This window comes from Brassica napus, chromosome C5 (assembly GCF_020379485.1).
Source record: "Brassica napus cultivar Da-Ae chromosome C5, Da-Ae, whole genome shotgun sequence".
Classification (NCBI taxonomy): Eukaryota; Viridiplantae; Streptophyta; class Magnoliopsida; order Brassicales; family Brassicaceae; genus Brassica; species Brassica napus.
The window spans coordinates 16864164-16879496 of NC_063448.1; the positions used below are offsets into that span (position 1 = coordinate 16864164).

The window sequence follows — 15333 nt, forward strand, 5'->3', positions numbered from 1 at the left end:
AACCATATGGGAATGACAAAATTAAAGATCTTCAACAGGCACCGGAAGAAGTTCAAATGGATAATAATAGATCACAAGAGGAGATTCTTGAGGTTTCCAGGAAGCTACAAGAAGCTTATAAGGATGAGGAGGAATATTGGCATCAGAAAAGCCGGAATATGTGGTACTCATCTGGAGATCTTAATACTAAGTTTTACCATGCCTTGACAAAGCAATGTATGGTTCGTAATAAAATAGTGGGACTCCATGATGAAATGGGTAATTGGATAACCGAAGAGAACGGAGTTGAGCAGGTGGTGGCCGATTATTTTGAAGGTTTGTTTAGGACCATGGATCCAACGGAATTTGATAGTTTTTTGGAAGAGATAGTTCCATCTATTTCCTCCAAATGAATCAAATTTTATTGAGAATGGCAACGGAGGAAGAGGTCCGGCAAGCTTTATTCATGATGCACCCGGAGAAAGCGTCAGGTCCGAATAGGATGACAGCTCTTTTTTTTTCAGCGTTCCTGGCATGTTATTTAGAAGGATGTGGTGGAGATGGTGAATAATTTTCTATTTACATGAAATATGGATCCACATTTAACTATTACTAATATCTGTATGATTCCGAAAATAGAAAGACCCATACGGATGATGGAACTAAGGCCGATAAGTTTATGTAATGTTAGTTACAAGATTATCTCGAAAGTTTCGTGTCAAAGATTGAAAATTTGTCTACCACGACTAATTTCGAAGACACAATCGACATTTGTAGCGGGCATGTTAATATCAGATGATATTCTTATATCGCATGAAATGTTTCATGGACTGAGGACCAATAAATCTTGTCAAAACAAGTTTATGGCAATCAAAACGGATATGAGCAAAGCGTATGATATGATAGAGTGGAGCTTTATTGAGGCTCTTCTTCACAAAATAGGATTTGATCCTCGTTGGATCAACTTAATGTTGGAATGTATTTCTTCGGTTCAATATAGGGTACTTCTCAATGGTCAGCCACGAGGTCTTATCACTCCACAGCAGGGCTTACGGCAAGGGGATCCTTTATCTCCGTATTTATTTATTATGTGCACTGAGGCATTAATCGCGAATATTAAGAAGACAGAGAGTGAGAAACAATTAACTGGTCTAAAGGTAGCAAGAGCTTGTCCAACAATCTCTCATTTGCTATTTGCAGATGATAGTCTTTTCTTTTGTAAGGCAAATAAGGAGGAGTGTCAAACCATTCTCAGGATTTTAAAGGAATATTAGGATGTCTCAGGACAACAAATTAATTTCCAGAAATCTTCAATTCAATTTGGACATAGGATTAAAGAAGCTAGTCGTCAAGAATTAAGAGATATTTTGGGAATTCAGAATATAGGAGGCATGGGATCTTACTTAGGTTTACCAGAAAGCCTTGGAGGATCTAAGGTACAAGTGTTTGGTTTTGTACAAGACCGTTTGAATAATAGTGTTAAAGGATGGACTTTTAGATTTTTTACTAAAGGAGGGAAATAGGTAATTATTAAATCGGTGGTTACGGTCCTGCCAAACCATGTTATGTCTGTTTATCGGTTACCGAAGACTACAGTAAAAAAGTTAACGAGTGCAGTAGCTCAGTTTTGGTGGAGTCCAGGAGGAAGTACAAAAGACATGCATTGGAAATCATAAGATAAATTATGTGTGCCTAAAGATAATGGTGGACTAGACTTTAAGGATCTTATTGACTTTAATACGACTATGCTTGGAAAGCAATCGTGGAGGCTGATTGAGAAGCCAAATACTCTTTTTTCAAGAGTCTTCAAAGGACGGTACTACATGAATGCTACACCCCTGGAACCGATCCGCTCATACTCCCAGTCATGTGGCTGGAGGAGTATTATTTCGGCTAGATCTTTGGTTTGTAAAGGACTAATTAAAAGGGTGGGAACAGGTTCATCTATCTCAGTATGGAATGATCCTTGGTTCCCAGCCACTCACCCGAGACCAGCAAACAAAAACCTTCAAAACAGTTATCCGGACCTCACAGTGGATTCCCTCATTAATCTGGAATCCCAAACTTGGAATTTACAGGCAATCAGGGCTTTGGTGGATCCTCATGATGTAAAAAATATTGAAATTATTCCATTAAGTAGAGATCCGATGGAGGATAGGAATGGATGGCATTTTACTAACAATGGGAAATACTCGGCCCAATCAGGTTATCAAGTGGAACGGATATATCCTGACAAGAAAAAACCATCAGAATTTTATGGTCCCACAGTGGATACACTAAAAACTTTCTGCTGGAAAGTGCGGTGCCTCCCCCCCCCCCCCCCCTTCCGGAAGATAAAGCATTTCTTATGGCAACTCCTTTCAGGATGCATTGCGGTAATGAAAAATCTAAAAGGAAGAGGGATACAAGGGGATAAATGTAGTGCTCGATGCGGAGATCTGGAGGAATCAATAAACCATGTGTTTTTGAATGTCCTCCAGCACGTCAAGTGTAGGCATTATCTAAGATACCATCGCATCCCAATATTTTTCCTATCAGTTCTTTTTTCGCTAATATGGATCATCTTTTTTGGAGAGTCAATCCAAAGATGGATGATCACCAATTTGCATTGATATTATGGTATATATGTAAATGCCGGAATAACAAAGTTTTTAGTGATCTGTATATTGATCCGAGGGAAACACTTAAAATAGCAGAATTGGAGTCATTACTTTGGGCTGAGGCATAGGTAGTAAATGACCCAATGAGGGGGCATCAGGTACAGACCAGTCCCACACTAGCGACGCCAGGACGATGGTGTTTCATAGATGTATCATGGAAAGATAAGGATTTAGTTTCAGGGCAATGCTGGTATAGCACTTTACCGGGTTTTGATGGTTTATTAGGGGCGATGAATGTAAGGGCATGTCTCTCACCCCTTCATTCGGAGGTGGAGGCATTAATTTAGGAAATGAAATGTATGAAGAATTTAAGACAGTTTCAGGTAACGTTTGCAACGGATTGTTCTCAATTGGTGAAGATAGTTTCGGAACCAGAAGAGCCAGCATTTGAACGTTATCTGGAAGACATTAAACTCTTAAAAAGAAGTTTCCTCAACTTATACATCGTTCATGTACCCCGGACGGAGAACCTACAGGTGGATAGCTTAGCACGCAGTGTTAGGAAACAACTGTCATTCGTCGTTCACATGGATGCGGAGTTACCGATTTGGTTTACAGAGTTAACATGAGTCTGTAAATGTTTGCTGTAAAAAAAACATATAGAAAATCTATCTTTGTTGAACAAATAAAAAATTTAAAACATCTTACTTTCGGGAACAGAGAAAAAGTGTAACTGAACACGGACAATTATATAATAATTTCTTCTTCCAACATTGTTGTGTTGTTATGAAGGTATATCTGGTGGGTATATACAAAAGAGTGGATGATAACAACAAGTCATGATTAAGACAATCTGATTATGCTTGATTGATTAAAGTTGAGCCAAATTAAACATAAAATGCTTACTTTTTATTATATTCTTTTCGGGGTCTATATGAATAAAAGGAAAAACGACAACCAAAGGCAAAGCATCATTTCATCAGGGGCCATTTTAAACGATTTAATAGCTTTGAACGAAACATTTAGTATGAACTGTATATAAACATTTTTTTAACTTTTCTTCATTGCATTTCTTTAAATGAAATTTATTCGGGAAATTTGGAAAATGTCTAAAAGTTCAGACTTTTTTAGGGTTGTGTGTTGTTGTTGTATGTGAGTAAGTTTTTAATTAATTATAAATCATTTATCATAATTTCCCCAAGTATTTAGTCCTTTAACAGTTTGAAATATACTTTTTTATCAACTGAAATTATAATCAGTAAAATAACATTAAAAAATTTTGTGAACTCATAGATCCAGGGCAACCGCCCCTCTCTCCATGGTCAAGAGCCGGGACTGCATGTCATGCCCGCTATCCTCCATCTCCCTCAATTATATTTTTCTTAGTTTTATTATAACTACACCAATGTTACATTCTAAAAAGGTTATTTTTTAGACTGAAAATAATAATGTTATTGTCTACAACAATATCCCAATATATAGTGCAATGTCAAATTCGTGGGAAAATAATTTTAATACTTAACCAAAAAGACAATTGGCCACTATCCCTCACTTAATGTGTGGTGTATTGAATCCTTGTCATATGTTTACGTTGCCAAAGTTTTTTTTAGCTAAACTGTAAAATTCATATTAATGAAGGATAGATTGTACAAAGATCAATCTAAAATCTGGTATCTTTTTACGTCGCCGATGTTCAAATTTGCAAAAAAAAAGTAATAGAAAGAAGAATCTGGTATCTCCAAAAACTTAGACCACATTGACGATATAAACACAAGAAAATATGATGTTTTCACGAACTCAGATTCACAACGAGAGTATTAAAATGAAAAGCACAACAAACAGAATAACGCCCAACCAAAAGAATGTCAAGAATACAATACGTGTGTTCTCAAAACATTTAACTTTGGATTAAATGTCGTTTTAATGTTTCAAAAATATACTCCATCCGTTTCATTTTACTTGTCGTTCTAGACTTCGACACACAGATTAATAAAACATTTAAGTTTATCTATTTACTAGATAAAAACATCATTATCAATACATCTAACCAGATTTCAACCAATAGAAAAATAGATTAGAATAAAAAGTCAATAAAATTTGCATTGAAATCATAAAACGACACTAATTTTGAAACAAAAATTTTGCTCTAAAACGACGTCTAATTCAAAACGGAGGGAGTATATGTTTTAGAGTTTTCAATCATTTTGTAGTTATTTTTTACTCCCTCTGTTCCCGAAAGTAAAATTTTCTAAAATGTTCACGCTTATTAAGAATTCAATAAATTTTTATAATTTAATTTTTCTTTTACTTTATTATACACTTTCCAATAATTTTTCACCAATGAAATTTAGTCAATTCAAATATTTGTATTTAATGTTTCTTAAAAGTATTAAAAAGTACCTTAAACATATAGAAAATCTATCTTTGTGGAACAACTAAAAAATCTAAAACATCTTACTTTCGGGAACGGAGGCAGTATAAATTTAAACCAATATGAAATTAATATAAACACATGACGTTAACAAAATATTATATGAACAGATTTTCTGACTTAAACGGTGAATATTTAGTAAACATTTACATCATTTTTTTGTAATTATTATTTTCAAAAGATGTTATGTATTTGAGTCAGCAAACATCAAACATTAAACTAAATATTCACCTTTTGAGTCAGAAAATCCGTACAGTAAATAGAATTGGTTTATTGATGAAGAAAGAAAAACATGAACTGACTATATTTGTTTGGGCTTGATAGTAATTATAACACCAAAGCCCATATAATTGGGCTTTAAAAGCTCTTATAGTCTCCGTCGTAAAAGCCCTAAGGAGAAAAGCCTGCGAAAATGGTGTAGCGTCTTGTCTAACAACTACGCCACCAAATCGAACCAACACCGCATCGTCGAGACTCCACGTCTCCTTTCGATGCATGATGTGTAAACAACAATCACCCATCTTTTCAGAGTGTAATACGTATGTGAATCTACTCCTTTTTTTTTTTTTTAATCTACTCTGGTTCTCTGGACTTTGATTCTCGTGTAGCTTAAGCGTTTTATGTTTTTTTCTTCTTCCTCTTTGTTTTTGGCCTTGGATTACATACATTTTTACACGGTGAAATGTTGAATTTCGATCAGGTCAAAATTAAGTTCATCAACTCATGAAATTTACTACCCAACGTTCCTATACAGCTAGTGAAGTTATGAGCACACAAAATAAGGAATGGTGAAATTTTCGTGAATGCTGCTGACAATGACATTTTGAGTTACTTAGTCTTTGTAAAGTGTTTCACATATATAAATTAGATCACTGAAGTGTACATAACCTATTGACAAGCTTAACATATTGAAAAATGAAATAGAAATTTTACTCGCACTTGAATTTCTTAACTTCATTCTATAACTATATTCTAAAAACCTTTTTGAATATTTCAGTGACAATCTCGTATATTATGGTGGTACTTCTGACTTTATCAGCTCTAGAAAATATTTTCTTTCTGGCACTGCAATCAAACTAAAATGTTTTTTTAATGGTTTCTCTCTTTAATTTAGGTTGGTTTAGTCTATGTCATCTTCACTCAAGTCAAGCTAGCCTAAACTGACTTGTGCAAACAGTCAACGAAGCATAAATGAATTTTCCTTGCATTAGTGAAAGAGAGCCTACAAGAGGAACAACCTGGCTTACAAAAACAAAACCAAGAAGACAAAGACATGAAAATCTATCCAAATCCATCAAGTTGTGGAGAAACAAGCTGGCAAATCTCCATTAACGGATGGCAAAGAAGAATAATAACTCTCCAACAATGTCATGTTATGTTTCACGTCTTCATAATGGTGAGGGTGTTTCTCTTCAACTGTTGAGGCAATATCACCAAACCTGAGTGTGGCACAGTGACTATGAAGATCTTCATTGAAACTATGCATGTTCCTCATTTCCCCATTTCCTTCGAGTCCCTTTTCTTGATACTCTTGTGGTAGGCTTACAAGATCAGGACACTGCTCTTGGGCCAACACCGCACTGAGGTCGATCTTGCCGGTGCATTCTCCCAAGAAGCTCGAATATGATGATGGCATGTTTAGGAGAAACGAGGGGAATTCATTAGACGAGGCGAGCCTTGGAAACTGAGCTTGTATTTCTTGTGGAGCAAGAAAGAGATTTGTGAGGTATTGTTGGTCTAAACATGAAACCGGATTGAAATCGTTGGTGGGCTCGTAGGAAGTGAAATCCAAGTAAGAGAATGGACTTATAGAGGCAGCAAGAGGAGTTGTACTACTACTAGTTTTGGGAATTTTGTTCGTGTTCTCATGGTGAAACTGGAAGTGAGAGCTAGTTTTGAGGTCTGAAGAAAAGTGTGATGTGTTTGATGGCTTTTGGTTGGACATTGTGTCGATGCTTGTGTCTGATGGTAACGAGGAAACAAAGGAGTGAGAGAGAGCTTTTAGGGTCGTTGTGTTTGACTTTTTGAAGATTCTGCATATAGCCCACGAGTCCTGTAGTGATCCATATAAATTTTGTATTAGTAACAAACATCGTGTTGCATAAACTATATTAACAATAAGAGTCATCTAAACTATTAAAACTGAAGTACAAATAGTACTTATCCATAAGTTTTCTTCAATAATTAAAAATGCCACTGACCTTATCTCTATACTTTTAGTCTAACTAAAAAGCTTACACGAATTTAACCATGAACATTAAAAGCCCATTACATTAGATTTGTGGTACTATTATCGTTGTTTGAACCTTACAACAAAGCTCGGTTTAATAACTTATATAACACGGTTTGATCTAAAGTATCAGTAAACCGGATAATATTTAAAATTGAAATTTTAAAATTCTATCAAATAACTTATATTAACAAAGAAGATATCAACTTGCAAATCGATGCCAAAAAAATATATCAACTTGCAAATCACAGTTGGTATATTCTATGTTATAAAGTGTTTACAGATATTTATGATATTACTATTGTAAATCTTGCAAATCATTCTATTTATTTTAGTCAAAATGTAAATATGTACACATAATATTCCTATATATTCACCGTCTTAATATCTTGCCTTAACAAAAACCTAAATTATAGCTATCATATTAACCACAAAGATTTCAAACTTTTAAATCACGCTTTAGTATAATCTTATATGTAAAGTTTATTCTTATTCTACAACTTGCAAATCAAGCTTTCAAATATTTAGTTTAGATTTCTTCTCTCTTATTTCCTGCACCAACAATATATATATACAGTATACCATTCCTAGAACGATAACCTATTCATATTCCGAAAAAGTAACGTAAAAATTGTTTCCCACTTCACGTTTTATACTTCTCGAACGTCAAACCATTTAAAACTTGATGGTGATCTCAAGTCAAACTACTGCATTCCCAGAAACAAAACAAGAGAGACTCTTTTTTTTTTTTTTATCAAATCAAGAGAGACTCTTGATATGGTTCTCGCCAATGAAAACTATAAGCATTTTGCAATTTTTTTTTTTCTTTCACATACTATTGATCTATAAGTAATGACAAAACCATATGTTGTAGGGTGTTAAAATCGGTTATTGATCTAAGAAAGTTACGGCCCGTTATTTTCATTAAGGTGATTTTCATTGTGCTTGGTTACTATGTTTTTTTATTATCATAAAACAATTTAAATAGATAATATAAATATGTTATACATATATATATTCATGTTATATTTGTTTTTTGTAGAATAAGTGGTATAGTATAAATATTAAAATGTAGTTTTTCTCATCTATCTAGCTATCATACATATTCATTTGCAAAAATCTAATATTAAATTATTTACCAAAAAGTCTTTGGTTTTGGAAAAACCATACTAATATAAATACAAAAAAATATAATATATATATGATCCATGCGGATGATAAACCGAATAAGAAGTAATGTATGTAACATTAGCTTACACTATCAAAATTTGATACTAAATGAACAAGGTCACACATATATAAATTGTGAAAAATAATTAAACATTTATAAATATTTAAAATTACAAAACGAAAATAAATCCGCGCGCTCAAAGTCTAGTAGTATTTAAGGCATAAGCATCCACAGTCTATTTATTTAATGAGCTTAGCTGGCTTTTTCATATTTATCATAAATTATAAGATACTTTTGATTATTTGCATATGAGTTGTAATTTTAAGAAAATGTTTCATAAAAACCTTATTGTTATTAGAAATAGATTATAGTAGACACGGAAAACACACAATAGTTTAAGCTTACAATCAAAGGGGAAAAGGTAGGGGAAAAAAAAAGAAACGAGTCCCTAAAATATAAAATCCATATATTCACATCTCTAGTATTTGTCAATAAACAATCTTGAAAAATATATTTGCTTTATTAATGTTAAAGAGAGATATATAGTTCAACTCACTAGCTACTTTGCGAAAAATGCACCAAATTCAAGATATACATTATTTACACATAACAATTATCCTCAAAACCTTCTAACCAGATCTTCGATCTTAATAATTAAATTTGTACGTATAGCCGTCCGCATAACTTTTTAACCATATATGTTTCTATTTCCAAATAAATTAAATCTAGACAAATCATTGAATTAACCCGAACTTACGTTTGGAGAGACAGGCGAATCGAAGAACCTCTTAGAAGAAGGAGTTGGCTCCGAGATAGAAGGCAAACGAAACTCATGCATCATCCAATCAGTCTTAACTCCTTTCGCAGCTCTTCCTTGGTAGAACACCAGTGACTTCTTTAGACCTATGCATTTGTTTCCTTCCGACGAGTATATCGGCCTGTCTGTTCCCGTGGCTTTCCAGAAACCAGCTCCAGTCACTCGGTTCGGCCTCGAGCTATTCCTATACTTCCTGTCCCTCGGACAGTAAAAATACCATTCCTTTTCACCCGTCATTGCAAACCCTAATATATTAATTCAAAACAGCAACAATAACAAACATATTTGGTTAGACATCAGTTACTTATATTATTTGTAAGCAACGAATATGAGATATAAAGTATGAAAAATTATATATACTTGGAAGATCCCAGGGGTCGTATTTGTAGATATCGAGTTGTCTTATGAGTTCAATGGAGAGAGGATGGTGTTGAACCTTCCGCTTGAGGTAGAAGCTTACAAGCTCTTCGTCGGTTGGATGAAACCTAAATCCGGGCAACAATACTTCCTCCATTTTCTGATCACCATCAACGTTTCTCTCTCCCATTTTCCCTAAAACCCTAAAATAAAAGGAGTTTAGAAAGAAACCCTAAGTGGAAAAAGATTGAGTCTGGTTGAAAGAGGTGGAAGAGAAGTGAAGTGGTTTATCTTAAGTTGGAATCAATATATGCTTCCTTGCGAGGGGTCTGAACCCGAAGGATCAGCCGCCATTTCAGCTGAGATTTTTAATAGTAAAGTTATTTTTTTTTTGAATTAATGTCCCAAGAAAATTTGTTTGAAGGCTTCGTTTTACTTTAGAAGACAATTTTTTAAAAAAATTGAGCTCAGGGAAAAAGGTTATAAACACTAGGACAAGCACACGCAAATATATAAAATAAAAACGTACTATACTATATATCATCTGTATTTCTACATATTTACATATATTATCTGTATTTCTACATTTCATTACATCAAGAATGATCAGGATAGCATGTACGCATATATACACAACGTGTACTGTACACAGTGTGCATGCAGCATAGACAGACAAGGATGTGCATGAAATTTTTGTATTTTTGTATTTTTCGTTGCCTCAATTGTGGGTAGTCATTTGTGTTTGAATGCATGTACTTACTATATATGAATGAACACAAGAAATTATTAAAGACCACTGGAGTCTAATAGTGTAGCTTCGGTTTGAAGTCTTCTAATTAATAAAGGAAACAAGGGTCGATCGAGGCCAGCTGCCACAAACAAGACTTAGGGGTGAAAATTTAAATTCACATATCTTTTTATTACCAATCAAAATGTTACATAGATTAATAATAAAATAGATTAATTTTATTTAAAAAAATCTCAAAATAATTAAAAAAAATAACATCAATTTTAATGATACTAAAGCCACTAACTAAACCCTAAATCTAAATCCTAAATCCTAAACCTTAAACCCAAACCGTAAACCTTAAACCCAAATCATATATCCTAAACCCAAATTCTAAACCCTAAACCCAAACCGTAAACCGTAAACCCAAACCATATATCCCAAACCCAAATCATAGACTCTAAACTCAAACCATATATCAAAACCTAATCCCTACATCCTAAACTCAAATCGTAAACCCTGAACCCAAATCCTATATTCTAAAGGTTTGAGTTAATGTTGATGTTGTTTCTTTAGAGTTTAAGATTTGGGTTTAGAGTCTAGGTTTGGGTTTAGGATCTAGGGTTTGAGTTTAAGGTGTAGGGTTTGGGTTTAGAATTTACGGTTTCGGTTTAAAGTTTAGGATTTGGGTTTAAGATATAGGGTTTGTGTTTAGGTTTAGAGTTTGGGTCTAGAATTTAGGGTTTAAGATTTAGATTTAAAGTTTAGGGTTTAGAATTTAAGATTTAGAGTTTAGTTAGTGGCGTTAGAGTCATTAAAATGAGCTTCATTAATTTTTTTGAATTTTTTTTTTAAAAATAATATATTTTATTATTAATCTATGTTATATTTTGATCGGTAATAAAAGAAGAGATGAATTTAAAAATTCACTTTCAAGGTGAATTTAAATTTCATCTGTAAGGTGAACCTAATTTTTGTTCAGCTGCCACTACAAAAAATTCGAAATTAAATTCAGTCGTACGCACTAAAATAATTGCCTTCAGGTTTCTAATTAAGATTATACTAACAAAATTAAAAACGATTCTCAGAATCCGAGTTTCTATTCCATTCCTCTTCACAGTTTCTATTCCCACTGACCAATGTCAGAAAATTACAAAATTAAACAGATGGCTACGTTTTAATGGCCAATGGGGCGACGACGTTACTGTAATTTACAATTAACACCCTAAATTTGATTTGACCACTGTCTGAACGATCGTGTTCGCTTTACCTTTTTGGTAACTTCATCGTTTCGGATTTTCCAACGGACAAGTCTTAAGTTTGACTCATAGGCCAATGAATTAGTTGAAGGGTTCGACTTTAATTACTTTACGCAAATTTTTTAATTCAAGTCTATTCATTTGGTTCAGAAAGAAATAAGTATTTCTCTAACTTTCAAAGTTCAAACTTAGTCGCGATATTGCGTATTACGATATTCCTTGGTATTAGTGTGCGCAGTGCATAGAATAAAATAATTGATTAGATTATTTATTTTACGATATCTTATTACAATATTCAAGGATAAACATTTAGATATCAGTTATATTCAGTTGATTTATTCGGATTTTAATTTTTAGAGTTATAAATTTAAATATGATTAGATATTTACAAATGTCGGTTTGAATTTGGTTCGAATCATTTCGGTTCGGGTTCGAGTTCGCGTACCTATTTTAATTATGTAATTTTTTAACAAAAATTCAAATATACTTAATCCTCAAAATCCGAAAAATAAAAATAATGTAAAACATAAAAATTTGAATAATTTAAGACTAAATATTTAAATTTACATAAAAATAGTTCAATTTAAGTATTTAGATGGAGAAAAAAAATATTTTCAGTATTTTGAACATATTTTGTTATTTTAGATATTTACATGTTAATGAATATCTAATAAATATAAAATTTTAAAAAACTAATATATTTAAGTATATAATTGTGTTTTAGATATTTTCGGTATCCAAAATATTTCAGTTTGGAGCGGATTCGGGTATATTTATTCTGATATTAAAATTTTAGATCCATTTCAGTACTTAATCAGTTTTAATTTGTGTTTAGTATTACTTTCAAATCAAGTTCGGTTCGGTTCTTCGGATCCAAATATTTTTCCCAGACTTATTTTCTTCTATAAATATAAAGAAAATAAATCAATGTAAAACTAATATGTTAGGCTTATTTTAAATACATAATTATTGGACCATATTATAAGAACACCAATAAAAATGGTTGAGCGTCGTGTCAATATTGTTGGACACGTTAAAAATCGACGTAGTCTATAACCAATAACGTATACTTTCTTATGAAAGTTCTTGGTAAATATGTTATAAACACGATAGATTCAAGTGAAATGGGTTAGAGTTGTGTCAAAAATAATGTGATCTCTTCACTCGGTATATGAATTATGTTTTTCAATTGATTTTGCGAGTTTTCTTTTTTTAAAGCTTTTTATGATTTCTGTTTTTTTTTTCTAAAAATCTGATTATGTTTATAGTTCTTGATTTGATATGAAAACTCTATAAAAAAAAGAATACTTGGCTCAACTAAAGATTCAACTTTGTGTGTGGCGCTTTCACCTCAGTTTTCTTAATTCATAACCAATGACAATTGTTTGTTGCTTTCGTGTGCATAAACCTCAACCATGACCAAGTACAGCAATATACGAAACTATCAATTTCTAAAAACATTCTCATTCCGGCATTTTAGTTGACGTGAATCTTAATGATTTTGTAATTTAATTGTTTCAATAATGATATTATTCAGTACTTGCCCGAAGAGAACTTCAATTCACTAATACAGAGGTTAAAAATACAAAAACTAAAAATGAAATGATTAAAAAAACTAGTGTGTGACACATTAAATATTTTGCGATAGAGTTAAGAAAATTAATGTGTAAACACATTAATTATTAAATGACTGTGAGAATGACACGTAATCAATCTAAAGTTGAAATGATTATGAGACTGATACGTGTCAATGTGTGTGTGAATACATTTATTGCGAATGATTCTTTTTAATATATATATAAGGGATACGAAATCACTATTGTTGAAATAAAAAGATTGTACCAAAGTAAATATTCCGTTTGCAACAAAAATGAAAGAAAAACAATTGTTGAAATAAAAAGATGGTACCAAAGTAAATATTCAGTTTGCAACAAAAATGAAAGAAAAACAAAATAAGAAGGCTCTCGGATTGAAATTACTCAGCAGAAAAGATCAGTTAAAATTCTTTCACAGTGGAACTATATTCAGAAGAAAAGACTGAATCCACTGTCTTATTCATAAACCTGTAAACTAAATATTACTCTTTTGCTTCTACTGTTTTACATATACCTTTTCTTTTTTTGTCATCTAGTAGATTAAGATTATATCAAACATTCGGTTACACGCATACAATAACGACAATGTCTGAAGCCAAAAGTCGGCAAGGTAACAAGTACCATCCGAAGCCAAGAGCCGGCGAGGTAACAAATACCACCCGGAGCTAAAAGATAAACATAACACACACTCTTAAAGCTAATATATAACCAAGAAAAAGGAGACAAAAGGCAGAAGAGTGAAAACCAAGCTTCAGCAAGGAATGCTCAACCATGCACTCGAAGATGAACTTACCTAGCGAGACCTCATCAACTACTAACACCAGTAGAAAGAAGTAACAAGGAGGACTAGAAGCACACGAACATCACCAATACATATAACTGAACTAAAAGAGGTTAGAATCTTTAACCGTCGCTGTAAACACCCTTCAATCCTAACTAAGTCTCGCCATTGGACCTTGAAAGAGTTCTCCACGCGCCTCATACGCACCAACATACCATCACCCTAAGGCAAAGCCTAAGAAAGCTTTCCGACTACATCTTATTCAACAGCCGGTAACTAGATAAAAACCACTCCAAATCCAACATTAACACGAGCAAATCAGCGGCAATCGACCATCACTGAAGCAAAAGCTCCAGAATTAACATCTATCTCCTTTCGATCCTCTCAAACACTAGAAATGGTCTCGCAAAGTGAAACATCTCTTTGACCCCTTAAATTATACTTGTAGACACGACAGTACTTACTAACACAGTAAAGTGCGGGTTCGTAATTTAAAAGAAATTCAGAAAACACAATCCTCTCTCTCAGCCACGAAAAAAAAAACAGACTCCACGGCCAAATCCACTACACACCACCGCGTCTTGACTCCAACACAAGCTGAATCGATAGCAAACTCCGACGAATCTCGCGAGCGGTCACCGGAATCAGCAAGAGACGCTTGACCAGAACCCGGAACAAAGCAACAGCGGAGGGGAGTGACCGGGAAGCAAAGTGGAAAACAGAGCAAGGAGGAGGGAAGCCTCCGGCGGCCGGACGCGCGCGAACGCGCCGGACGACGCCGGAGCAGATCTCGCGAGCGGTCACCGGAATCAGCAAGAAAGGATGGTGTAAGACCCGATCCCGGCCGACTAGGCCGCGGTCGATGCCTCACGTCGCTCAGTCCATACCCAGACCGAACCTCTAAAAATTTTGCCCTTTATTTAAAATATCGCCCATTGGCGAGGGCTAACTCAGATCCTAGCTCAAGACTACCTTAGTCATTCCCTAGCTAGATCAATACAACACATACGCAGCGGAATAATATCTACTTAACCATTCTATCTAGATCTATACAACATTGCTAGATCATACCTTTGCCACATCCACGGAGCTTGTTAGCTCATCGGCCCAGCTACACTAGCTGAATGAACTCATAAACCAGCTGATCGAGCTGCGAGGTAGCCTTGCCCAGCTCCCCGTCCACTCGTCCAACTCCCTTATACCTTCATAAACTCTTCTCTTGGGTACTTAGTCATTCAGCCAACCATCCCCACAGACATAAGTAACCCTTGAGAAGTCTTCAAACAGCTAAGGACATGCATCTGGCCCTTACCGGCTCATGCACTGTCCCACATCCTTTTTGCCTTATCAACTTATGATACCAAGTCCAGCTCATGGACTAACAAT

General features: G+C 34.0%; 1 protein-coding gene across 1 annotated transcript; it reads right to left on the reverse strand.

Annotated features, from left to right (window-relative positions):
• Positions 1-5917: 5917 nt before the first annotated feature.
• LOC106443057 (protein FEZ-like) lies at positions 5918-11891 on the reverse strand. The gene is made up of 3 exons (XM_013884664.3): positions 9589-11891; positions 9169-9473; positions 5918-7063 (listed from the first exon to the last, which is right to left on the reverse strand). Exons 1-3 carry the CDS (start codon positions 9773-9775, stop codon positions 6305-6307), a joined length of 1251 nt encoding a protein of 416 aa, XP_013740118.1. The 5' UTR covers positions 9776-11891; the 3' UTR covers positions 5918-6304.
• Positions 11892-15333: the final 3442 nt, after the last annotated feature.

Bases quoted from the DNA above. Each gene is read 5' to 3' on its own strand.
- LOC106443057 (XM_013884664.3), bottom strand. From the start codon at position 9,775: ATGGGAGAGAGAAACGTTGATGGTGATCAGAAAATGGAGGAAGTATTG. The intron at 9,474-9,588 runs GTATATATAATT...TTAATATATTAG, and splicing joins CGACCCCTGGGATCTTCCAA to GGTTTGCAATGACGGGTGAA. The intron at 7,064-9,168 runs GTAAGTTCGGGT...GGATCACTACAG, and splicing joins ATTCGCCTGTCTCTCCAAAC to GACTCGTGGGCTATATGCAG.